This window comes from Gorilla gorilla, chromosome X (genome assembly GCF_029281585.2).
Source record: "Gorilla gorilla gorilla isolate KB3781 chromosome X, NHGRI_mGorGor1-v2.1_pri, whole genome shotgun sequence".
NCBI lineage: Eukaryota > Metazoa > Chordata > Mammalia > Primates > Hominidae > Gorilla > Gorilla gorilla.
In genome coordinates this window covers 57,112,261-57,138,000 of record NC_073247.2, presented here as the reverse complement: position 1 = coordinate 57,138,000, position 25,740 = coordinate 57,112,261, and the positions used below count along the sequence as shown (strand labels likewise).

Genomic DNA, 25,740 nt, shown 5'->3' with positions numbered 1-25,740 from the left:
CAGCCTCACACTCCTGGATTCAAGTGATCCTCCTGCCTCAGCCTCCTGAGTAGTTGGAACTACAGGTGCATGCCACCACGCCCGGCTAATTTTTAAAAACTTTTTGTAGAGATAGGATCTCACTGTGTTGCTCAGGCTGGTCTTGAATGCCTGGGCTCAAGTAATCCTCCCACCTTGGCCTCCCAATGTGTTGGGATTACAGGCATGAGCCACCATGCCAGGCAATGCTATTTGGTTTTATAGTAATGTTTCTTCAATTTCTATAATTCAGGCAGTTCTTGAAAAATTCCTAAATAGAGTTGGGTTTCCGTAAAAGAGGACATTTCCACAGGAGTCCTATAATTAAGCCCTTGCTGGTATGGAGGGCTTGGCCTGGCCAGTGACACAAGGTCAAGGGATGATGTAAATTTGAGCAGTTTTTTCTGCCTCAAAAGGCCAAATGGACATCAAGCATTTATGTGTTACAAGAACATATAAGTTAACGAAAACAAGTTCTGTCTTTGAATTATAGCAACTCAGGTGAGACTATTAGTTATTTCAAATTGATCACAATTCTTGATTGAATATTAATACTATAGATGTCCAAACTTTTCTTTTCTTTTTCTTTCTTTCTTTCTTTCTTTCTTTTCTTTTCTTTTTTTTTTTTTTTTTGAGACAGGGTCTCACTCTGTTTCCTAGGCTAGAGTGCAGTGGTGTGATCTCTGCTCACTGCAGCCTCCACCTCCTGGGCTCAAGTGATCCTCCCACCTTAGCCTCCCAAGTAGCTGGGACTATAGGTGCATGCCACCACATTTGCTAGTTTTTTTTTTAATTTTGTAGAGATGAGGTCTCACTATATTGCCCAGGCTGGTCTCGAATTTCTGGGCTCAAGTGATTCTCCCACCTCAGTCTCCCAAAGTGCTGGAATTACAGGCATGAGCCACTGCACCCAGCCCCAAACTTTCTGTGTATGACTGATTAACAAAATATTCAGTGAGTTATTACCTAATGCATTGTAATTTGCTTGATGCAACCTTTCAGTATTTCAAATATCCAGTCCTTGTGGGAAAAGACTGATAAAACTGGAAATACTAGTAAACAGACTTCTGGTTTCAGCCTAGATATGTGGCATGCAGAGCTGTCATCCTTACAAAAAGAAAAAGCTGGACAAATGGAAAATTAATAACTTTTCCTGAACCTAGGAAAGAAATGGAGATGTCAGGGCAAATGATTAACCCAAAATCAGGAGAGAGACAGGTACCACTGAAGAAAGAAACAGGACCTGAACATTTGCTTACTTGGGACAGATACTGTTGAATGGCATATAAACTAGTAAGAAGATTAAACCAGAAATTTGTAATGAATTGCTCAAAGTTGGGGGCCACAGATATAGGGACTTCTTGCCCTCTTACAGGCTTTTCCTCCAGGATTCCTGCCAAATACTCACAGGGAAGATCAGGGAGAATCCTGAGAAAGTTTTCCCTGTGTCTTGGCTGGGGTAGAAGAACAAAAGCCACTGCCAAAATCTGCCTAGATCTCTCTCCATCTCCCTAAGGAACAAAAGTCTTAATCTGCAGGAAGAAAGTAACAGAAAGTGAGAGTACTGGTGGAAACCCACTGTAATTGGGGAAGGAGAAGAGGAACAAGAAAGAAGCTCTACTTTCTTGGGAAAGGAAATGAATGCCTGGTAGGCCTGGCATTGTGTTTGGAGGAGGATCAGGAATGCTTATGAAGGCCACAACCCCAAGACCCAGGTTCACAGTATCTGCATAATATTGCAAATTAATCAGAATATCAGAATACCCCCATTTCTCACCTGCCTACTATAAAGCTAACAAGCATCAAATAAAAATAACAATGGAATAAGGCCTGGGGAGCTGCAAGAGAGAGATTCTCTCTGGGGAGCAGTACAAAAACTTAAAAGTCAAGTATGGAGACCCAAAGCCAAGCGAGGGGAAGACATTGAGAAAAATCTTGTGGCAAATTACCCAATGCCATAAAAACAAGCTATCAGTACAGGAATGTGAAGGCTCCTGAGGCCCTGAGCATAACCATGGAAACAATAATCTTCAAACCTAGCCCACCTCCTGATTACATTAATACAAACCTCAATGCTAAAGGCCTATCAGAAAAAAAGGTGTACTCATCTTCAAGTATAAAAAATATTTACCTCAGTACCATTTTGATACAAAATATCTGACCATCAGAAATACATTACAAGACCAAAAAGGCAAGAAAAGGCAAGAGACAAAGCAGTCACCAGAACCAGGCTCATGTATGACACAGATGTTGGAACTATCAGAGAATTTTTTTTTAAACTGTTATTAATATTTTTGAAGCTCTAATGGAAAAAGTAGGTAATATGCAAGATCAGATAAGTAATTTTAGGACAGAGATGGAAAATAAAAGAAAAAATCAAATTCAAATGCTAGAAACAAAAAATACAGTAACAAATGAAGTGGACTGTGGACTGTAAGAGTCAATGAACTTAAAGGCATTGGAAGGCAAAGGGTGAAATTATCAGAACAGAATATCCAAGAGAAGAGTAACAATGTCAAATGGTCTAACATTCACATAATTGGAATCTTGGGAGGAAGAGAGAGAATGAGAATGGGACAGAAATATTAGAAGAAGTAATAGCTGAGAGTTTTCCAAAATTAGTGACAGATGCCAAACCACAGATCCAAGAACTTTAGAGAACACCAAGCAAGATAAATACCAAAACAATAAACAGATACCCAGGCATATCACATTTGAACTGCTTAAAACTAAAGACAAGGTGTCTGGGTGCGGGGAGGGGGCAGGGGGAGGAGTGGAGGAGGAAGTGCTATATACAGAGGAAGAGGATAAGAAATACAGCAGACTTTTCAGTAAAAGACCATACAAGCAAGAAGACAGTGGGGTGGCTTGTTTCAAGTGTTGACAGAAGAAGTTGTCAACCCAGAATTCTATATCCAGTGAAAATGTCCTTCACAAATGAAGAAGAAAAAAGACTTTTTGAGACAAACAAAAACTGAGGGAATTTATTGCCAGCAGACCCACTCTACAAGAAATGTTAAAGGAAATTCTTCAGGCAGAAAAAAGTGATATAATTTGGAAAACTGGATCTACAAAAAGAATCAAAGAATGTCAGAAATGAAATAAGTGAAGATGAAATCTTTTAAACATTTAATTGTTCTAAAAATAAGTGATTTTTTAAAAATAAAATTTATAACAATGTGTTGTGTGTTTATAGCGTATGTAAAAGTGAAATGTATGACAACAATGGCACAAAGATGGAAGGGAGGAATTGGTAAAATACTGTTATAAGGTCTTATGCTCCTTGTGAAGTGGCTATATTATTTGAACTCAGATTATTTAAAAACATTGTAAACCCTAGGATAGCTATTTAAAAAGTTTAAAAAGAGGTATAAATAATAAGTCAATAGAGGTGATAAATTGAATAATAAAAAATGCTCAATAAAACCCAGAGAAAGCAGAAAAAAGAGGAAAAAAGGAACAAATTGATCAAATAGAAAACAACTAACAAGATAGTAAATTTTGACCCTCCATATAAATAGTTGCTTTAAATGTGAAAATGTGAATCATCTAAAAGACAGAGATCATCAGATTGGATTAAAAAAAGCAGACACAATTTATAAGCTGTCTACAAGAAAAAGCCCACTTTAAATATAAAGACATAGATACATTATGCTAAATGAAAGAAGTCATGCACAGAAGATCAGCCACTGTGCGGTTTCATTTATATGAAATGTTTAGAAAGGGCAAATATATAGAAACAAAGTAGGTTAATGGTTGCCGAGGGCTGGAGGTGGAAAACTGGTATTTACTCTTCATGGATACCAGGGATCTTATTGGAGTGATTGTGTTGATGGTTGCATAACTTGTTAAATTTACTAAAAATCATTGAATTGTACGCTTAAATTGAGTGAATTTTGTGGGATGTGAATTATAACTCAATAAAATTGATTTAAAAAAAACAATAAGTGTGGTGATGCAAAAAAAATGACTGTGGCCAGTTTGGCCATTTCTTGTAGAAGAGTCTCAGCCACCTGAAGGCTTCCAGATCCTTAATAACTCATCAGGTCCCTGCCAGCACAGGGTACATCATAGACCTGTCAGCAATTAAAGGAACAAAAGTAATGAACATTTACATTAAAAAATGAGTGTGAAATAATGACATTCCCAGAAAAACAAAGATTGAAATGTTAATGTCTGTTCATTTTTGCTTCAGTGATTTGGTATTCTGTTTTTAGATGTGTCCACTTTAATAATTTTTATATCTTCCTGATGACATTATGATGAAGGGTCTTTCCGTCTATAATATTTATTGTCTAAAGTTTATTTCATCTGATATAAATGTAGTTACTCTAGTGCTTTTATGATTGGTGTTACCTGGCATATGTTTTCCAGTCCTTTAACTTTAAACGTATGTGTGTGAGTGTGTGTGTGTGTGTTTTAATCTACAGCAATGGTTCTCAACTGGGCAATTTAGCCCCTTGTGACATGTGACAGTAGCTGGAAATATTTTTGGTTATCATACCTGCATGGCAGCTACTGACATCTAATGAATAAAGGCCAGGGCTACTACTAAATATCCTATGATGCACAGGAGAACTCTTACAACAAAGAATTATCCAGCCTGAAATTTCAGTGGTGCTAAGGTTGAGAAGCCCTGATCTACAATGTGCCTCTTTTAGATAGCATAAAGTGGAATCTTGGTTTTTTCCCCGGTGTGACAATTGCTGCCTTTTGATTGCAGTGTTTAGTCCAGTCCCCTTTAATGTAAGTATTCGTATGGTTGGATTTATATCTGCAATTTTGCTATTATTTTCTATATATTTCATGTAAGTTTTGATTCTTTGTTTTTTTTTCACTGCCCTCCATGTGTGTGGGAGAGATAGTACTAGTTTACCATTTTAATTCCTTTGTGTTTTTTCCACTATATTTTTGAGTTAGTTTCATAGTGGTTGCTCTAGGGATTACAATAGTCATGTTAACTTAATCTCAATCTACTTTAGTGTGATGCTAATTTAATTCCAGTAAAATATTGAAACTTTCTTTGATTCTAACTCCATTACCACATCCCTCCATCATGCTAGTATCATAAAATATGTATCATCTATATAAGCTACAACCCTAACAATACAGCATTGTAATTATTGTTTAATTCAGTTTTATGTCTTTTTAAGAGTTTAGAGAAGAGAAAAAGGTATATATGTATATAGTGTTTTATAGTTACTCATATTTTTACATTTTCCAGTGCTCTTAATTTCTTTGTGTGGCTTTGAGTCATTGTCTAGTATCATTTCCTTTTACCTAAAAGACTTCCTTTAGTATTTCTTGTAAGGAAGATCTGCTAGCAACAAATTCTTTGCTATGGATAGCACCACATAGTCTTTTTTAGGTTTGTAACGTGTATATAGCCCTTAATAATGTATTGTTTAGTCTTGCCTATTTTTGTACTTCCTGAGTCTTTTTTGCCAATATTTTAAAAATGTTGAGTAGTTAATACATTTACATGGTCTACATATAAAAGCAAATTTAAAAGGGACAGATTGAAAAGGTATACCTCACCCCCAACTCTCCATTTCTCCTTAACATTGTAGTAACCACTTTTCTTAGTTGTTTGTCATTTCAGTGTTTTCTTTACATAAATAAAAGCAAATACAAATATACGTGCTAATTTCCACCTTTTCTCTGACCAAAGGTAGTATACCATGTGTCCTGTACTGCACCTTGTGTTTTTCATTTAATTTGTCCTAGAGATTTTGCCATATTAGTACGAAGAGGTATTCCTCATTCTTTTCTTTCATAGCTGAGTGGTATTCTATTGTTTGGATGTACCATAATTTAGTCCTTTGTTGGTGGGCCCTAGGGTTGTTTCTTATAGTAATCAAACAATACTGTAGCGGGAAACCTTGAGCATCTTATGTATGTGCGGGTGTATTTGTAGAATAGATTCCTGGGAGTGGGACTGTTAGATTAAAAGGTATATGCGTTTGCAATTTTAGATGACATTGCCAGATTCTTCTCATTAGAAGTTGTAGCATTTTTTACTTCCTCCACAATATATGAAAGTGCTTATTTCCCCATCTTCTCACCAACAGGGTGTGTTATCAAACTTTTGGATCTTTTTTTTTTTTTTTCTTGAGACAGTCTCAATCTGTCGCCCAGACTGGAGTGCAGTGGTACGATCTTGGCTCACTGCAACCTCCGCCTCCCGGGTTCAAGCGATTCTCTTGCCTCAGGCTCCCGAGTAGCTGGGATTATAGGTGCCCACCACCATGCCCAGCTAATTTTTGTATTTTTAGTAGAGATAGGGGTTTTACCATGTTGGCCAGGCTGTTCTCGAACTCCTGACCTCAGGTGATCCTCCCGCCTCAGCCTACCAAAGTGCTGGGATTACAGGCATGAGCCACCATGCCCAGCTAAACTTTTGGATTTTTGTAAGTATGAGGGAATGATGTCTCAACGTCATTTTATTTTATTTTTTTGAGACAGGCTGGAGTGCAATGGCACAATCTCAGCTTACTGCAACCTCTGCCTCCTGGGTTCAAGTGATTCTTATGCTTCAGCCTCCCTCTTGAGTAGCTCGGATTACAGGCGCCTGCCACCATGCCTGGCTAATTTTTTTTTTTTCAGTAGAAACAGGGTTTCTCCATGTTGGCCAGGCTGGTCTCAAACTCCTGACCTCAAGTGATCCACCCGCCTCAGCCTCCCAAAGTGCTGGGATTACAGGCATGAGCCACCACACCCAGCCCTCAGTGTCATTTTAATTTGCATTTCTCTTATAAGTAATGATGAATATCTTCTTAAAAGTTTTAAGGGCCATTCGTATTTTTTTTCTGTGAATTGCCTACTTATATTCTTTGTCTATTTTTTTTCCCATGGGCTTGTCTTTTCTCTTGAGTCCTAGGAGTTTTTTGTATATTACAGAGATTAGCCCTTTATCTGTGATAAATTGCAAATACTTTTTCTGTTTTTCCTTTTTAGCTTTGCTTATGTATTTCCTCCTTCTTAGAAGTTTGTTGTTATAACTATCAAGTGTTCAGAATCTTCAATTTTTTTATTTTTAAATTTTTATTTTTTAGAGACATGGTCTCTGTCATCCAGGCTGGACTGCAGTGGTATAATCATAGCTCACTGTAATCTCAAACTCCTGGGCCCAAGCAGTCCTCCTGCCCCAGCCTCACAAATAGCTAGAACTACAGGTGCACACCACCACACCTGGCTAATTTTTATTTTAATTTTTTTTTAATTTTTTATATGGAGTATGACTGTGTTGCCCAGACTGCCCTCGAAGTCCTGGCCTCAAGTGATCCTCCCACCTTGGCCTCCCAAAGTGCTGGGATTACAGGCATAAGCCACTATACCTGGCCCATTTTTTTTAAGATGCCTGGACCTTATCATTAGAAAGATATTCCCCATCAAATGGCTACCAAATTGTCCCAACACCAGTGACTAAAATGTCCATATTGACCCCACTGATTTGAGATGCCTTCTCTTTCATCCACTGACTACCTGTATATATTTCTGGACTTTCTGTTCTGGTCCATTGGTATTTCTCTATTCATGAATTAATACCACAGTACCAATTGTTATGGACCTTAGAGCATATTTTAAAATCTGGTAGGGCTAGTGTCTTCTCATTGCTTTTTTTCCCCCTGAGTCTTCCTGGTTCTTCTTGTTTGTTTAGTTTTGTGTATGACTCTAAAATTAGCTTTCCTGTTTTCTGTCCAAATGCCTATTGGTATTTTTATTGGATAGCGTTGGATTTATAAGTCGAAGTGGGAGAATCATTTTTATGATGTTGATTCTTCCTATTCAGAGATCTCCTGTGACTTTCCATTGGTTAAAGCCTTTTGTGTTCTTCTGGAGTGTTTTTGAGTCTTCCGCTTAAGTTTTGTACATTTCTTAAGTTTATTCCTGGATATTTTATATTTTTGGTACTATTATAAACAAGGTCTTCTCATCCATTTTATATATATATATATTTTTTTTTTTTTTGAGACAGTCTCGCTCTGTTGCCCAGGCTGGAGTGCAGTGGTGTGATCTAGGCTCACTGCAGCCTTGACCTCCTGGGCTCAAGCAGTCCTCCCACCTCAGCCTCCTGAGTAGCTGGGACTACAGGCATGCACCATTCTGTCCAGCTAATTTTGTTCATTTTTTGAGAAGACCAGGTCTCACTTTGATTCCCAGGGTTGTCTTGAACTTTTGAGCTCTGGTGATCCTCCTGCCTTGGCCTCCCAAAGTGCTGGGATTACAGGCATGAGCCACCACACCCAGCCTCATCCATTATGTCTTTAACCTCTATTGTTGTTCTAGATTTCCTTTATTTTCTTTTTTTAAAAAGATTTTGATTAGCTCCATTTTTTTTTCATTTTTAACTCTCATTTTCAGGATATTTTCTGAAAATTTTCAAGTGATTCTTACTATATTTCTGTCTTACAATGAATTATCTTGAAAATTAATGTAAGAAATCAACATTGTGAAGATTGGTTAGGATTTCTAGTGTAAATGTTGGATGTAATGGTGAGTTTATCATAAGTCCTTAAAGGGTATGAAGGCTGAACCCCAGAGTGTATTTTGACATTGGTTTAGTGAAGGCAGGCTGAGCATGAACCAGAACTTGAAACCGTGAAAATTAACAGATTAGCTACTGAATAACTATTTTAGCTAAATGTTGAATGGCAAGGGTTAAAAATAAATATTTATCCAAACCAAAATATCACCAACTTAGAATGAACCTCTGAGTTAAATAAATCTGAAATTTTATTCAGAAATATATTATTATTGCAATTTCATTAAAAATTTCAGGAATCATCTTTTTAAAGCTTGACATTGAAGGCAAGAGATCATTTCTTTTCTTTCTTTCTTTCTTTCTTTTTTTTTGATGGAGTCTCGCTCTGTCGCCCAGGCTGGAGTGCAGTAGCGTGATCTTGGCTCACTGCAACCTCTGCCTCCCTGGTTCAAGCGATTCTCTTGCCTCAGCCTCCTGAGTAGCTGGGATTGCAGGCACCCACCACCATGCCCAGCTGATTTTGTATTTTTAGTAGAGATGGAGTTTCGCTGTGTTGGTCAGGCTGGTCTTGAACTCCTGACCTCAGGTGATCCACCCATCTCGGCCTCCCAAAGTGCTGCGATTACAGGCATGAGCCACCACGCCCAGCCAGCAAGAGATAATTTCTCAGCACCATCAGTTGCTAGATTGCATGTGAGTTCATTAGATTGTATGTATGTCATACGAAAGACATAACTAGAAATTAAATGCAACTCTAAAAGTTTGTTTTGCAATGTTATGTTAATGCACCAAACAATTCTACAAAGACTAGAATTATGTTATAATCTAATATCTATTCTTGTGTCTTGTATTGTTACTTAAATTTTTAGGTATTTATTGGCTTAACCAAATATATTGTTTTTCCTTAAGTTATTTAATTATTGCGCTCTTCATTCATTAATTCACTCAAATATTCACTGGCTGTTTACCTATTTTTTAAAGTATTCCCTTTTTAAAAGCCAGGTTTATTGAGGTATAATTTACATACAACAAAATTCATTTCTTTTAAATATACAACAGTTCAATGAGTTTTGACACTGCATACACTTGTGTAACCACCACCAAAATCAAGAAAATAGAACATTTCTATCCCCCTGGAAATCTGCTTTTGCAGAACATGCCCTTCGTCTACCCTAGCTCTTGGCAACTACTGATCTGTTTTCTGTCTCTATAGTTTTGCCGTTTTTAGAACATCATGTATTAGATAACCTTTTGTTTTCTAGCTTCTTTCACTTAGCATAATGCTTTTGAGATTCATCTGTGATGTAATGTGTATCAATAGTTTGTTCCTTTCTTATTGCTGAGTAATATTCAATTGTCTGGATATATCACAGTTTACTTATATATTCACCATTCATTGAACATTTGGGTTGTTTTCAGTTATGAGGTATTATAAATAAAGCTGCTATGAACATTTGCTTACATGTCTTTGTGTGAGCATGGGTTTTCATTTCTGTTGGAATAAATACCCAAGGTGAGATTCCTTGGTTGCATGGTGAGTGTATGTTTAACTTTAAAAACCTGGCAATCATTTTTAGAAGATCTGAACATTTTTCATTTCCATCAGCAATGTAGAAGCTTTTCAGTTTTTCCATACCTTTACCAACTTTTGTTATTTAGGAATTTTAAATTTTATCAATTCTAGTATGAAATGGTATCTTACTGTTTTAATTGCATTTCCCTACTGACTAATAATGTTGAACATCTTTTCTTATGCCTATTTGCCATCCATATATCCTCTTTGAAGTCTCTGTTTGTACTTGTTTGCCCATTTTAAATTTATCTTTTTTTGTCTAATTGAGTTGTGTATTTTATATTTTCTGGATACCAATCCTTCGTCAGATAAGTAGTATGCAATATTTTCTACCTGTCTGTGGCCTGTCTTTTCATTTCCTGAACTGTGTCTTTTGAAGAACAGAAATTTTAAGTTTTTGACAAAGTCCTGTTTATCAATTATTTTTTCCTTTATGGCTTGTGCTTTTTGTGTTTATCTTAATACATTCTTAATAGGTTAACTATTTTGTATATCAAATTAACAGCTCTCACAGTCATTAATTGGTACTTTATTCTTATAATAATAAAGATAAATATATCTCTCAAGAGATTAATACAATTTTTATTCCATCTTACATATAGACTTAATAAATACAAATGGTACACTTTTTTATATTACTCAGATTGTTATGCTGGTCACTGTGCCATCGTGCAATAATTGGTCACTAACAGTTAAGGGATACCAAAAATGATATTGCAGGAGACGTTCAGTTACTTCTGAAGATCAGAGATGATTTTTGCCTAAGTCAAACTTTGGGATATCCCTAATTTACATTGGCTGGTTCTTTGTGTTTATTTTGGCATTAAGTACAGATTTAAATCTTTCCATGAAGAGACTCAAGCGCAATCATAATTTTTCACAAGACTAAGTCATATGCTGGCTACCCAAGCATTTGCTGACTATTTGTTGTACAGGGACACAGGCCCTACTCACAAGGATGGCTATGGGAACATTATGCAAAGGGAGTTATTAAGAAATTAGCTTTGTGATGCCTCTGGCGTATCTTCCTCCTGCTGTGGAATCAAGAGAGTGGTTTGGATGAGGCTTGTGGCCTTTAATATTTCACGTGTATAAGGATCACTGTCATCCAGACGTCGGAACTTTTAAAATTCCATGACTTTCCTTTACTGTACCAGAGTAATTGTGACCCAGCTTCATTTGCTTAAATGCAGTTAAGGTTTTGCTGAATTTTTAGTGTTTAAGAGATTGCGTTGGGGTACCAGGTGATAGGAAGAGAAAATAAAAGGTTTCTGCCCCCGAGTTGACACTCTTGAGTGTAACATAACTGTGCACAGTGAGCCAAAGGGTGAGGCAGGCTGTGTGGCTGAGTTTAGGGTATGCGGGGATCAGTTGTAGGAGACGAGACAGGAAACATATTCAGGCAATAGATTGTGGGGGACCTTGATTGCCCTTTTGGGGCCCAAGGCTGCATTCCATTAAAAAGTGAATTGGCATTCATGATTGAAGGCTTGGGCTGATATAGGCCTACCTGAGAGTGACCCTGGCCTCCTATGCTCTATGTCATTGAAAACAGTAAGAGTTAAGATAATTGGGGGATGTTGCGCCTGCCTTGGTTGTCACATGGAGCTGCCCCTCCACTGGGAAGCTGTAAATTGGCATGGGGACATTTGGCATGCCTGAGGGTGGTATAAAAGATTGACAGGAAAAGGGGCTGTTTTTTTCATCAACAAAATCCGCAAACATCTTGCCTATCATCCGTGGCAGTCATACGTGACCTGTGTGGATGAGGGACAGAAGTAGCTGTAGACTTGGGTAGCTGCTGGGCCTCCCATTGAGATGAAGCTGCGGTCCCTGATGGGTTTCCTTTCCTGTGTCCTAATATAAAGGTAAGTAAATATTGTATTAAATGGAAACCAGTGTGTGTCTTGGGGCTCTGGTTGCCGCTTGGTCTCATCACCATAGCTGTGCCACTGCACTGACACCTTGAAATGGAAGGTTAGCATTACAAACTGGGCTAACTGGACTTGTGTTGGGGATGCGGGGGATCTGAATGGGGGTTAGAGCAATGACAAGGTGAGAATAGGGAGGATCATCTGCCTTCAGGACAGACACTGAGACTCCTGTCAGCAGTTCTGGCACATGGTCTGGGGAAGAAGGAAGAACAGAACTTCCAACTTTAGCTCTGGTGAGAGGTCTAAATGGGGCCAAGGGCTCTTCTTAGCTGTTTAAACATTTTAAAAGTTTTTATTTTAAATGACAAAATTTAACAGTGCTTATATATGCCAGGCACCATTCCAGGCATTTTATTTTATTTATTTTTATTATTTTGTTTTTGAGACAGGGTCTTGCTCTGTTACCCAGGCTGCAGTGCAGTGGTGTGATCATGGCTCACAGCAGCCCCAGTGTCCTGGGCTCAAACGATCCTCCCAACTTCGGCCTCCCAAAGTGTTAGGATTGCAGGAGTGAGCCATGGCTCCTGGTCCATTCCAGACATTTTATAAATATTAACTCATTTAATTCTTCTAACAACTCAATACCATTTATAGTTTCCTGATGAGAAAATTGAGGCACAAAGAAGTTGAGTGACTTGCCCAGGTCATGTAGCTTAGTAAATGATGAAGCTGAGCTTTGAATCCGGGCAGTCTGCCTCTAGACTCCCTGCTCTGAACCCTTCTGATTCCTATAGATCCTCTTCCCCATCTTTCCTCATAAGAAATAAGTGGTTTATGGTTTTGCTCCGGTGTTTGGGTTTCTTTGCGGCCGCTCAAGATCAACCAATTCTTCGGGAAAGTGAAACCCAAGGCTCCACTGCCCAGCCTGACTGACTGCATTGACACGGTGGACAGCAGGGCAGAATCCATTGACAAGAAGATTTCTCGATTGGATGCTGAGCTAGTGAAGTATAAGGATCAGATCAAGAAGATGAGAGAGGGTCCTGCAAAGAGTATGGTTAAGCAGAAAGCCTCGTGAGTTTTAAAGCAAAAGTGGATGTATGAGCAGCAGCAGGGCAATCTTGCCCAATAGTCATTCAACATGGAACAAGCCAATTATACCATCCAGTCATTGAAGGACACCAAGACCATGGTTGATGCTATGAAACTGGGAGTAAAGGAAATGAAGAAGGCATACAAGCAAGTGAAAATCGACCAGATTGAGGATTTACGAGACCAGCTAGAGGATATGATGGAAGATGCAAATGAAATCCAAGAAGCAATGAGTCGCAGTTATGGCACACCAGAACTGGATGAAGATGACCTAGAAGCAAAGTTGGATGCACTGGGTGATGAGCTTCTGGCTGATGAAGACAGTTCTTATTTGGATGAGACAGCATCTGTACCTGCAATTCCGGAAGGTGTTCCCACTGATATGAAAAACAAGGATGGAGTTCTGGTGGATGAATTTGGATTGCCACAGATCCCTACTTCATAGATTGGCATCATTCAAGTATATCTTGTAAAACAAACACATATTATGGGACTAGGGGACTAGGAAATATTTATCTTTCCAAATTAACATAACAGATTTATGTTTCTTTCCTTTCTTTGAAGGAAAGTTTAATTACATTGCTCTTTTATTTTTTCCATTAGGAGACTCATTGTTTGGGAAACACTTTTTTTGTACTAAAATTTGATGCCTTTTTTTCTTATGAAAATTGAACTTAGTTTAAAGGTATCTTTGGCTTGTATGACTTGTTTTCATTCATTAGTAATAATTTGAAATAAAACTAAGGAAATGGAATGTTAAAAATCTATGACACTGTAACTCTGCAGTCTCAAAATGACCTGATAAACTGATAAGACAAAGATGAGATTATTGGAGCTGTTCATATTATGTTTCAGAACCGTTTTCTATTGTGGTATTATAGGTTGGTTAAAGTGATGGCCTTTTTGATGGGTTTTGTTGTGTCTTGTGAACAAATCATTACTGTGTCCAATATTGGAATGGAGTTATCACTACTGTATCATGAGTGGGTATTTTTATTCTGTGGTTCCCTCAGTATTACATCTTGACTTGTAATCAATAATGAATATTTCTTGATATTTAATGTATAGGACATTTATTTATACTCAATAAATATTTTTCAAAAGGATATAATTTTAATGATATCACTTCAGCTTAAAACCTCTACTGCGGAAACCACATTTAATAGAATTTTAATGTCATTTTAGCCTATAACTCCACTCCAGAAACCAAGTTAACCATTGTGAGGAAAGAGCAAGGAACAATCTGGGCTTGGGCCCTGGGTCTACCATTTACTAACTACTGAGTAGTCTATTCAACTTCTCTAAGCTTCTGTTTCCTTATTAGTAAAATCATGCTTATATCTCATAGAGCTTTTGTGAGGAATAACTGAGGTAATGGTCATAAGTACCTTATTAACCACAATGAGCTATTCTCATATGAAGGATTGTTAACAATAAAAAAGCAACTGCTTCAAAAAAAAAAAGTGGAATTAATTGTTTTTAAAATGTCATCGTTGCTGCTGTTGTTGTTTTGAGAGGGAATCTCACTCTGTTGCCCAGGCTGGAGTGCAGTGGTGTGATCTCAGCTCACTACAACCTCTGCCTCCTAGGTTCAAGCAATTCTCCTGCCTCAGCCTCTCAAGTAACTAGGGCTACAGGCGTGCGCCATCACGCCCAGCTATTTTTTTTTTTTTGTACTTTTAGTAGAGATGAGGTTTCACCATGTTGGCCAGGCTGGCCTTGAACTCCTGACCTGAAGTGATCCACCTGCCTCAGCCTCCCAAATTGCTGGGATTACAGGCGTCAGCCACTGTGCCCAGCCAAAATGTCATTGTTGATGACTGAGTCAGAACACTCACACAGGTTACAGCTGCACAGGGTGACATCAATGGGCAGTTTCCAGGAAGCATGGATTCCTTATGGTGTGTGTGGGTGAATATAGCACCTGCCCTTTGGCTTGTACCCCTGTCCTACATACCGAGGAAGGCCTATGCTATGGTTTTAGGGCCTCATATGACATTTCTTGACCCGCTTTGCTACTGAGACAGCCCCCTCTCCAAAATTCTTGAGGTCGGAAGGTGTATTTCCCCCTCCTCTTGGCATCCTTGACAGGGTCCATGGCTTTGATGCTCCTGTAGTCTCCTACTTTGCCTTTCCATAGGAGAGTGAGTAGATTTTCTTTGGGAGGAAACCCGGGCAAGTCTGAACAATGAGTGTGCATTTGGGGCTGACTCTGGGATTCAGACATTGCTTTGTGGTGGTGTTTTTGCTTTCTTTTCTTTTCTTTCTGTTTTTTTTTTCTTTCTTTCTTTTTTTTTTTTTTTTTTTTTGTAGAAATCTTATTGCCGATACACCACAGGCTGCCCCACCCAGACACATTAGTCATGGCAAAGGAAGCAAATCATTCCTTTTTGAAGATGAGCCTTATATTACATGAATCATTATATTAATCCTTACATGAAGTCCACTTGTTATATGTGGTGGTGATTGTATTTTGTCCATATTTCCTTTGCTGGGTGGGGAGATCAACTGTAGCTTTTTCATCCTGATTTTCATTCCTTGCTACAAAGCAGTGATTTGGTTTCTAGGTCGGCATTGTAAGGAGCCTAATGCTTTGTCACAGTACTCCAGCTCCACACACTGCTGGCTGAACAGAGGCTGCTAAAATAGGTTGATCAAGTTGTGTTTTTCATCGTCATATTTTGCACCAAATGAAGCGTGACACATCCCACTCTGTGACAGAAGCTGTGAGTGACAATTGGTTCCATGTGGTGGCCTACAATTACAGAACGTTACCTGCTGCTTACTAAGGAAGAATCTTCTGGAGGTTTTCCCTGTACCTCTGATTGGAGCCCACAATAGAACTTGTGTATGGCATCTAATAAATTGCAATCCCAGTGTGACAAAGACCTGTAGGCACAGAGAAGAAATAACTTGGTCACATAAAGTTTTAGAGTTCCCAAATCACTCATTTAATGTTATTTTTAAACATCCATCTCTCATTTGGTTACTTTCTTTAATAGTCTAATTCTTTATGTGTAATACAGAAATCAAATATCATAAATGGGATTGATAAAAGTCCTTCTTTGCCTCGTGGAGTTTTAGTTTTTACAAATAACCTTAGAATAATTCAGGTAACTAAGGTATTTGGAGCAACAGTGCTTACTTGTACATGAAGAACTCAACTATCACTCTCTGTTCTCCATTTTTCTGCAAGTAACTCAATTAGCTAGATTAACAAACATTGTCACAGAAACAAAGTGTTTTTTTTAAAGCTATGGATCCTTGTGTTTATATTTTTAAAAAGCCATAAACAGGCATTTCTACCTTATTAAGAGGACTTAAACAGGTGTTTAAACACTAAGACAGTGATGATTTTAAAACATAATAAAACTCTAAGTTAAGGCTTTTGTTTTGAAACCCACATTCATAGCTACTTATATGTGGAACACCTTTGTATTTGGGGGCAACGTGCTATTAAGGCTGTTGTTGACCCAAGTACTCACTACTTGCCCTTACACACACACACACACCCACACCCACACACACACCCACCAGAGAGAAACAGTGTTTTTTTAGAACCCAGGACCATCAAAATAGTTTTTTGACTTATCGAGCCTTGAACTGGAATAGGAAACCCACATTTGTTCTAGTGTTTATGTGTTTAATAGTTCATACCATGAAGTTATATGTTGATTGCAGATGTGGGAAGCAAAATGGAAAAAAATGCATCTTGCTGACAAACATCGCCGACTGCCTTCACTAACTGCACTTAGCACAATACGTAGTCATCTTTTCTCTTTGTTTACTTATTTATGGGCTACCCCTCCCTACCTGCTCTAGACTGAAGTTGAGAAAGGCAAGGCCTTTGCTTGTCTTCCTCGAGATTGCTCAGATATTGTTTGCAAGAGAGTCCCCATAGCCTTTGGTGGGTTGGTGGCTGTGATAGGGAGGGTCTTTTGTCAACCCTGGGCCTTCACTTTGGAAGCCATGCTGTGTTGCGATTAATTCTAATAAACCCATGCAGCATCTGAAGATAACCCCACAGGGAATTGAATTTTGAAGCAAACGTGTTTATTTCTTGGAAGCTTAATGGATGGATTGGAAAAAAAAAAGAATCATTCGCTTCTAGCTTTGAAAGCCAGAGAAACCACAGGCTGAGGAGCACGCCCTTGTCCCTCAGTCTCCTATTAGCTTGCAGCTCTAATTTCTATCCAGGGTAATATGACCGAGGGGAACTATTTGCATCTTTGAAAATTCCACTCTTCTGCTGGCTTATAACAATAGAACAGTGCAAATGTATCTTGTGTGTTCTCTACCATTATGGATAATTCACTAATGAAGTCTCTTTCTGGCAATTCTCATTAAGTGATTTAATTTTAGAAGTGGAAAGAACCATACCTATTGGAACACTTGAATCTCAACAGACTATTAAACTTTATTAAGAATAAGAATTATTCCCTGGAATTTTGTAAGATCACCTTAAATCAAATTATATTTTCAAAAAGGACCATAAAGATAATTGCAGTCAGAAAAAATGTTTTAAATCATTATTAATGTAGTTATATGTATAAGGACCAGAGGCGATCCTTTTGTGGGCATGCTGATTTGAAGTCCTTTGTTCAGCCTGTTTGTTCTTAAGTTTAGATTTTGTTGTACTGTGAGGCCTTACCTTTAACATCCACTCATGTGATGCTTTATCACTTTTTTGAGAGGTTTTATTCTGGAAATTCAGGATATAATCTTGGCAGTCTAAAAACGTAGGTGGTTTTGCTTTGCTATATCATCTCAGTGATCTTCAGGAGTTATTTGGATGATCAGTTCCATCAGCTAGGGTCCCCTTCTTTTCTCTTCTCTGCCACGGCTGTGAGGAAGGTCTTGGAGGACAATAATGCCAGGTAGAGGAGGATGCAAGGTGTATGTGGGGAATTCTGAGGAGTTGAATATGAGTGTTTATGTGTAGGGGCAGATGGCAGTGGGAAGTGAAATTGGCAGATGCCAGTGCTTTGTGGGCCTTGAATGCCATGTTAAGGAGCTTGGATTTTTTTTCCCCATGGATGATGAAGCTGCTGAATAATTTTAAGCAGGGTCATGGCATGACTAGCCTCATTTGTGATTCAGAGAAATTAGTCTGGTGGCTGATGGAGAAGGAATGATTGGGGAATCAGGGGAGAAGCAGGGGGGATAGTTAAGAAACGACTGCAGAAAATCCAGTCAGGGAGCTTGAACCAGAGTAATGATAATAAGGAGAAGAGGGGGTGACCAGGAAAATACTTGAGAAGTAGAGTTGGCAGGAGTTGGAAAGGACAGGATATGGGTGTGATGAGGTGCTACTCAGTGGCACTAAGTTTTTGTGCTTGAATCAAATAATTGCTCAAGTCCTAGAACCAAAGTTAGTTTCTGAGGAAAATCTTGTTTGTGATTATAGAACTTCTCTTCAGCAGACAAGAATATGCAGGTCAAGATCTTTGATTTCTTTTTCATAACAAGTATCATTACAACCAACATACCTGGAAGATGTAGCCTATAGATCTTTTACGTTACCAGCTATTGAGGTCCTCAGTAGTGACCTTAATCATGTTTGTTGTTCATTTTGTTCTTGTCAGAAGGCTGGCTGAAAATTTTGGTATTTGAGAGAGGAATGTTCTTAAGGAATATATTACTTACTAGTTTCTCAAAAAACAATTTAAGTCAAAACATCAGGAAATGACAGATTAGACCATGTTATTTTGCCCTTCAGCCTTTCACTCCTGGAATTGCCCTTATAGAACCAAACTAACTTTATGTCTTTAGTTTTCTCTTAGAGCTACTCATATATGGAATGCCTTCACATTTAGGAGAAAAATGTTATTAAGGCTATTGACCTTCGTGGCCCCCTCCCCCTAATTTCCACAAAACCCTGAGATAGTTTCTTCTTAGAGCACAAGACCAACAAAATATTTTTTTGAGTTATCAAACCTTAAGCTAGAGTAGGAAACCTATGTTTGTTCTAGTGTTTTCCATTTTGTTCTTGTCAGCAAGAAGCACAAAGTTTTAAGCTTATTTTCTATGGTTTTCCTCAAACAACTTTTAAAATTATTATTTTTATTGTGCTCTTTTATTTATTTTATTTATTATGCTCATATGTTAACTGGTTTTGTGTTTTTAGTTTAACCCATTTTAGTCAGTTGGATAAATTTTTTTTTTTTTTTTTTTTTTTGAGACGGAGTCTCGCTGTTGCCCAGGCTGGAGTGCAGTGGCGCGATCTCGGCTCACTGCAGGCTCCGCCCCCGGGTTCATGCCATTCTCCTGCCTCAGCCTCCCGAGTAGCTGGGACTACAGGCGCCCGCCACCTCGCCTGGCTAATTTTTTGTATTTTTAGTAGAGACGGGGTTTCACTGTGTTAGCCAGGATGGTCTCGATCTCCTGACCTCGTGATCCGCCTGCCTCGGCCTCCCAAAGTGCTGGGATTACAGGCGTGAGCCACCGCGCCCAGCCTAAATTTTTTTTTATTATACTTTAAGTTCTAGGGTACATGTGTACAATGTGCAGGTTTGTTACATATGTATACATGTGCCATGTTGGTGTGCTGCACCCATTAACTCATCATTTACATTAGGTATATCTCCTAATGCTATCCCTCCCCCCTCCCCCCACCCCACGACAGGCCCCGGTGTGTGATGTTCCCCACCCTGTGTCCAAGTGTTCTCATTGTTCAATTCCCACCTATCAGTGAGAATATGCAGTGTTTGGTTTTCTGTCCTTGTGATAGTTTGCTCAGAATGATGGTTTCTAGCTTCATCCATGTCCCTACAAAGGATATGAACTCATCATTTTTTATGGCTGCATAGTATTCCATGGTGTATATGTGCCACATTTTCTTAATCCAGTCTATCATTGATAGACATTTGGGTTGGCTCCAAGTCTTTGCTATTGTGAATAGTGCCACAATAAACATATGTGTGCATGTGTCTTTATAGCAGCATGATTTATAATCCTTTGGGTATATACCCAGTAATGGGATGGCTGGGTCAAATGGTATTTCTAGTTCTAGATCCTTGAGGAATTGCCACACTGTCTTCCACAATGGTTGAACTAGTTTACAGTCCCACCAACAGTGTAAAAGTGTTCCTGTTTCTCCACATCCTCTCCAGCACCTGATGTTTCCTGACTTTTTAATGATCGCCATTCTAACTGGTGTGACATGGTATCTCATTGTGGTTTTGATTTGCATTTCTCTGATGGCCAGTGATGATGAGCATTTTTTCATGTGTCTGTTGGCTGCATAAATGTCTTCTTTTGAGAAGTGTCTGTTCATATCCTTCACCCACTTTTTGATGGGGTTGTTTGATTTTTTCTTGTAAATTTGTTAAGTTCTTTGTAGATTCTGGATATTAGCCCTTTGTCAGATAGGTAGATTGTAAAAATTTTCTCCCATTCTGTAGGTTGCCTGTTCACTCTGATGGTGGTTTCTTTGGCTGTGCAGAAGCTCTTTAGTTTAATTAGATCCCGTTTGTCAATTTTGGCTTTTGTTGCCATTGCTTTTGGTGTTTTAGTCGTGAATTCCTTGCCCATGCCTATGTCCTGAATGGTATTGCCTAGGTTTTCTTCTAGGGTTTTTATGGTTTTAGGTCTAACATTTAAGTCTTTAATCCATCTTGAATTAATTTTTGTATAAGGTGTAAGGAAGGGATCCAGTTTCAGCTTTCTACATATGGCTAGCCAGTTTTCCCAGCACCATTTATTCAATAGGGAATCCTTTCCTCATTTCTTGTTTTCGTCAGGTTTGTCAAAGATCAGATGGTTGTGTATGTGTGGTATTATTTCTGAGGGCTCTGTTCTGTTCCATTGGTCTTTATCTCTGTTTTGGTACCAGTACCCTGCTGTTTTGGTTACTGTAGCTTTGTAGTATAGTTTGAAGTCAGGTAGTGTGATGCCTCCAGCTTTGTTCTTTTGGCTTAGGATTGTCTTGGCAATGTGGGCTCTTTTTTGGTTTCATATGAACTTTAAAGTAGTTTTTTCCAATTCTGTGAAGAAAGTCATTGGTAGCTTGATGGGGGTGGCATTGAATCTATGAATTACCTTGGGTAGTATGGCCATTTTCACGATATTGATTCTTCCTATCCATGAGCATGGAATGTTCTTCCATTTGTTTGTGTCCTCTTTTATTTCATTGAGCAGTGGTTTGTAGTTCTCCTTTAAGAGGTCTTTCACAGCCCTTGAAAGTTGCAGTTGGATAAATATTTAAAGTATGTTTCTGAAATGAATACAGATTTGGGCCAGGCATGGTGGCTCACACCTGTAATCCTAGCACTTTGGAATGCTGAGATGGGTGGATCACTTGAGGTTAGGAGTTTGAGACCAGCCTTGCCAACATGATGAAGCCCCATCTCTACTAAAAATACAGAAATCAGCCAGGTACAGTGGCGCACATGTGTAATTCCAGCTTCTCGGGAGGCTGAGGCAGGAGAATCGCTTGAACCCCAGAGGTGGAGGTTGCAGTGAGCTGAGATTGTGCCACTGCACTCCAGCCTGGGCCACAGAGCAGACTGTGTCTCAAAAAAAAGATTTTGGATGACCCTACATCAGTATTTTTTGGGACATTTAAGAAGATGACTGCTCCTTGTGCAGTAATTTTCTCTTAAAAAACTTCAAAACACTTTATTACACAAATACAAGAAAAATTAACACAAGTATCAGAGTGATTTTTGTGGTACAATGTGGGATTTCTAATCACCTGACCTTTGGTATAATTAGTATGTATAATGTATCTGTCCATCTTATAGAACTCAGAGCACCTTTTGAGTATTTTCCAGGAATATGTAACACAATTTCAACTTTGGTTTTTATGACATAGTTCTTGTCTGCAATGCTCATTACTTACTCAAGAATGGGACACCCCCTTCCCAATTATTTCACAATTTCTTTAGGAAAGTGCAGTTATTCTGGTGGATGCATGTTGCCATAACTCATGAGACCAGGTGTCCACAATGGGGAAGTAGGGCTAGGATTTTTTGTTTCATTTCTGTCCTGGGCAACCTTTATCGTTTTGGTCAGAGTTCTGGCTTTATCCAGAAGCCAAGTGACTTCAGTACAAGGTGGTTTCCCCTTCCCCAAACAGCAGGGAACTAGAATCAGAAACAGGAAAAAATAAATAAATAAAAAGAAACACATTATGATCAAAATAGCTTCAAATAAGGTTTTAAAGCCACTTGGGTACTATTTGCCTATTGATATCAGAATCGTCCCTTCTTGTTTGGGTATAAATCAGTTAGATCTCCAATTTGCTAATGGTTACAATGGATATTTTAAACCGGAAGAGTCAGTACATTTATGATAGCCATAGAGTCTGCATGATTCTATATTTAAAGTGTATTAGGGGGTGAGTGAGTGGGAATTTGAGAACAGACTTGGGCAAGGAAATTCCTTCCCCTCTGTGCTTTTGTAGCACCTGTGTCTGTTGCAGCATTCATGCTGTGTGCTAGAGCTTCTGGTCTTACTGAAGAGGATCCTGCCTAAGTCGTCTCAGGGTTCATAGCATCCAGTGGCTGAATGTTTATTGAATTAAGGCAGGCAATAGGGATTCCTTTCTTGGTTTATCAATGTTTGTTTCTTCTCTTTTTAATAAAGAAACTGGCTGGTTTCTATTTGCGTGCTCAAAATAAGCATATCTTTACCAAATGTTACTGGAAGTCAGAGCCCTCTAAGGCCCTGCAAATGCTCACCTTACCACTTATCCCCTTAATGATATATCATGCATCTAGGTTTATGCATCTGAGCATTGGACTGGGATCTAGAAGTGTCAGGTCTGAGTCACTCCTTCAGTCTTCAGTACCCATCTTCACTTGAGCAGACCACTTAATATCTCTAGACTTCAACATCTTGATTTATAAAATAAGATTACTATTATAAGTCAGGGGCTGTCTATATGTGCACTGCCTGCCTTAAGGACTTTTGCCAGAAATAAAATTAAGTAATGTACAGATGTTCCTTGACTTATGATGGAGTTATGTCCTGATAAAGCCATCATAAGTTTAAAATATTGCAATTTGAAAATGCATTTAATGCACCTTACCTACCAAACATCATAGCTTAGCCCAGCTGACCGTAAATGTGCTCAGAACACTTACATTAGCCTGCAATTGGGCAATATCATCTAACACAATGCCTGTTTCATAATAAAGTGTTGAATAGCTCATAATTTATTGAATACCATGCTGAAAGTGAAAACAGAATGGTTGTGTGGATACCCAAAGTTCGGTTTCTACTGAATGTGTATCGCTTTTGCACCATCTTAAAGGGGAAAAATTGTAAGTCAATTCTAAGTCAGAGGGCATGTATAAGGCTTCTCAAGACTGAAGAATACACTCTGTGTGGCATTTGTCATTTTCAACTAACCGAGAAAGAGGGCACATTCGCAAAAATTTGATTAGATTCAGAATTTAACCTTATACCACTGGACTCATATTTTTGGGATCAGTGAATCATAATGTAGTTATTAACAATTTTGTGACCATTTCCAGGAACTAACTGTAACTGAGCCATTATAAAGAAAAAGCTGTTCAGTTATAGGGACCCAAAAATATACCAAATCAGTCAAGTGTTTATTGAATGCCTACTGTATGCCTGTTACTGTGCTATTCCACATGTGAAATAGAAAAGAAATCTTACCTATAGGTCTGATCCTCAAGGAATTTACAGTCTAGTTAGGGAGGGAATAATTTAAGAACTGGACTAATCTGTGATTAAATAAATACTTTAAAAATTCTTTAAAAATTATTTTTAGGATACTTATTGAGAGAAATGAGATATCAATGTGAGTAAGGAGCTTGGGTAGGGTCTTAAAGAGTTGAAATTAAACCTGGGAACATAATCCAAGTGAAAAGGAATTTTGTCAAGATGGAATAATTTAATCTAGCGCGATGTCTGATATATAGTACATGCTCAATAAGTATTAATTTGCTTGATGAATGAATCTCTTTCAACAAATTTATCTTCTAGTTTGCCAGTTCTCTCTTTACTGTGTCTAGTCTGCTGTTGAACTTGAAAATGAAATAAAAATGCTAAGATCATGTTTTTCTTTTCCAGGATTTCTATTGGTTCTTTCTAAACTCACAATCCTCTACTCCGCACTACACTCCTTAACCCTTTCCCTGCCTTATTTTTAGCCACAGCACCTACCGTATTCTAACATACCATGTAATCTACTTATTTTGTTTCTTATGTTTCTTCCCTTATTAGAAATATAATGAAGTCCAGAAGAGCAGGAATTTCTATTTGTTTCGTTCACTGACATATATCTCCAAACACTAGAACAGTGCCTGGGACATAGTAGGATCTCAAAAAATATTTGTCGAGGATCTCAAAAAATATATGTGTTGTCCATAAGTATGGAGGCAATAGTGAAACCTGCCAAATTAGATTGGGGTGGAGATGGGGTCCTTGTAGAGTCCAGTAGGAAATAAAATTTGGGGAGGGGCTTCATTATGGCCAGATTATATAGAGCATCCTGTGTTGAGGGGAGGTTTGGGGCTTCAACATAGTAGGCATGTATATTATTTACAAAGCTGAGCCAAATATCCATAATTTACTTGTCATCTGGGAGACATCAGGAAATAGCAGAAAGAACTCTGGCTTTGGAATTGGAAGTATGCAAGTTGGAATCCTACTTCTACAGTTTACCAGCTATGTGGTCTTAGGCAAGTTACTTACTCTTGAAGATCCAGTTTTTTTTTTAACTGTAAAGTGGTGTTAATAATCCCTACCTCATAAAGTTGTGGTGAAAATTAAGAGATAATATTGTAAGTAAAACCCCTAGTACAAAGTGGGTGCCCAGTAAGTAGTTCTTAGACTACACTGGCTGATTTGAAACTATTAGCATACTAAAATGTACTTTTTCTGTTTGGGGCACATTACTTAGAGTAGTAGGAAGAAGCAGAAAACATTGAGTGTAGTATATTGAGGTAGAGTATTGTAACTGTGGTTTAGGAAAAATAACTACCAACTGTGAGTAAAAATGAAAAGGAAGATACTATATTTGGGTGTTTTACAGTCACGAAAAAAAAAACCCACAGAAATAACTAGTATCTTTTCACTTCTCCAAAACGTTTTGAAACCTTGAGTTAATTAAGAAGGGAGAGGAAAATCCCCTAATAATACTAGAGTCACTAATAGTGTGGTCTCTGAAAGTACCGAACCACAGGGAAGTCACCGGGTTCTGGAGGAGATCAGCTTTCCTGGAGTGGTCCAGTCCTCATGGATATTCTCTTCTGGGTAGGACCTGCATGTTGACATGAACCTAGGGCACTAACTTGACCCTCCGCAGAAAAATCTTTCAATGTTAAGTCCTCTGCTTGCTAAAGGTCACCCAAGAATAATTCTCCTGGAGAAGCCTTGTGCATTTTCTTTTCTTTTCTTTTCTCTTTTTTTTATTTTTATTTTTTTTGAGATGGAGTTGTACTCTTGTTGCCCAGGCTGGAGTGCAATGGTGTGATCTCAGCCCACTGCAACCTCCACCTCCCGGGTTCAAGCGATTCTCCTGGCTCAGCCTCCCAAGTAGCTGGGATTACAGGTGCCCGCCACCATGCCCAGCTAGTTTTTTGTATTTTTAGTAGAGACAGGGTTTCACCATGTTGGCCAGGCTGGTCTTGAACTCCTGACCTCAGATGATCCACCCGCCTCAGGCTCCCAAAGTGCTGGGATTACAGGCGTGAGCCACCACGCCCAGCCTGCCTTGTGCA

General features: G+C 38.5%; 2 protein-coding genes across 5 annotated transcripts in view; both read left to right on the top strand.

The window, feature by feature from the left end:
* The window catches only part of SLC9A7 (solute carrier family 9 member A7), a 155,277-nt gene that overhangs the window by 16,016 nt on the left and 113,521 nt on the right, over positions 1-25,740 (top strand). The window lies entirely within an intron of this gene.
* LOC129529733 (charged multivesicular body protein 5-like) lies at positions 12,738-13,535 on the top strand. Its single transcript, XM_055375661.2, has one exon. It carries the CDS (start codon positions 13,092-13,094, stop codon positions 13,485-13,487), a length of 396 nt encoding a protein of 131 aa, XP_055231636.1. The 5' UTR covers positions 12,738-13,091; the 3' UTR covers positions 13,488-13,535.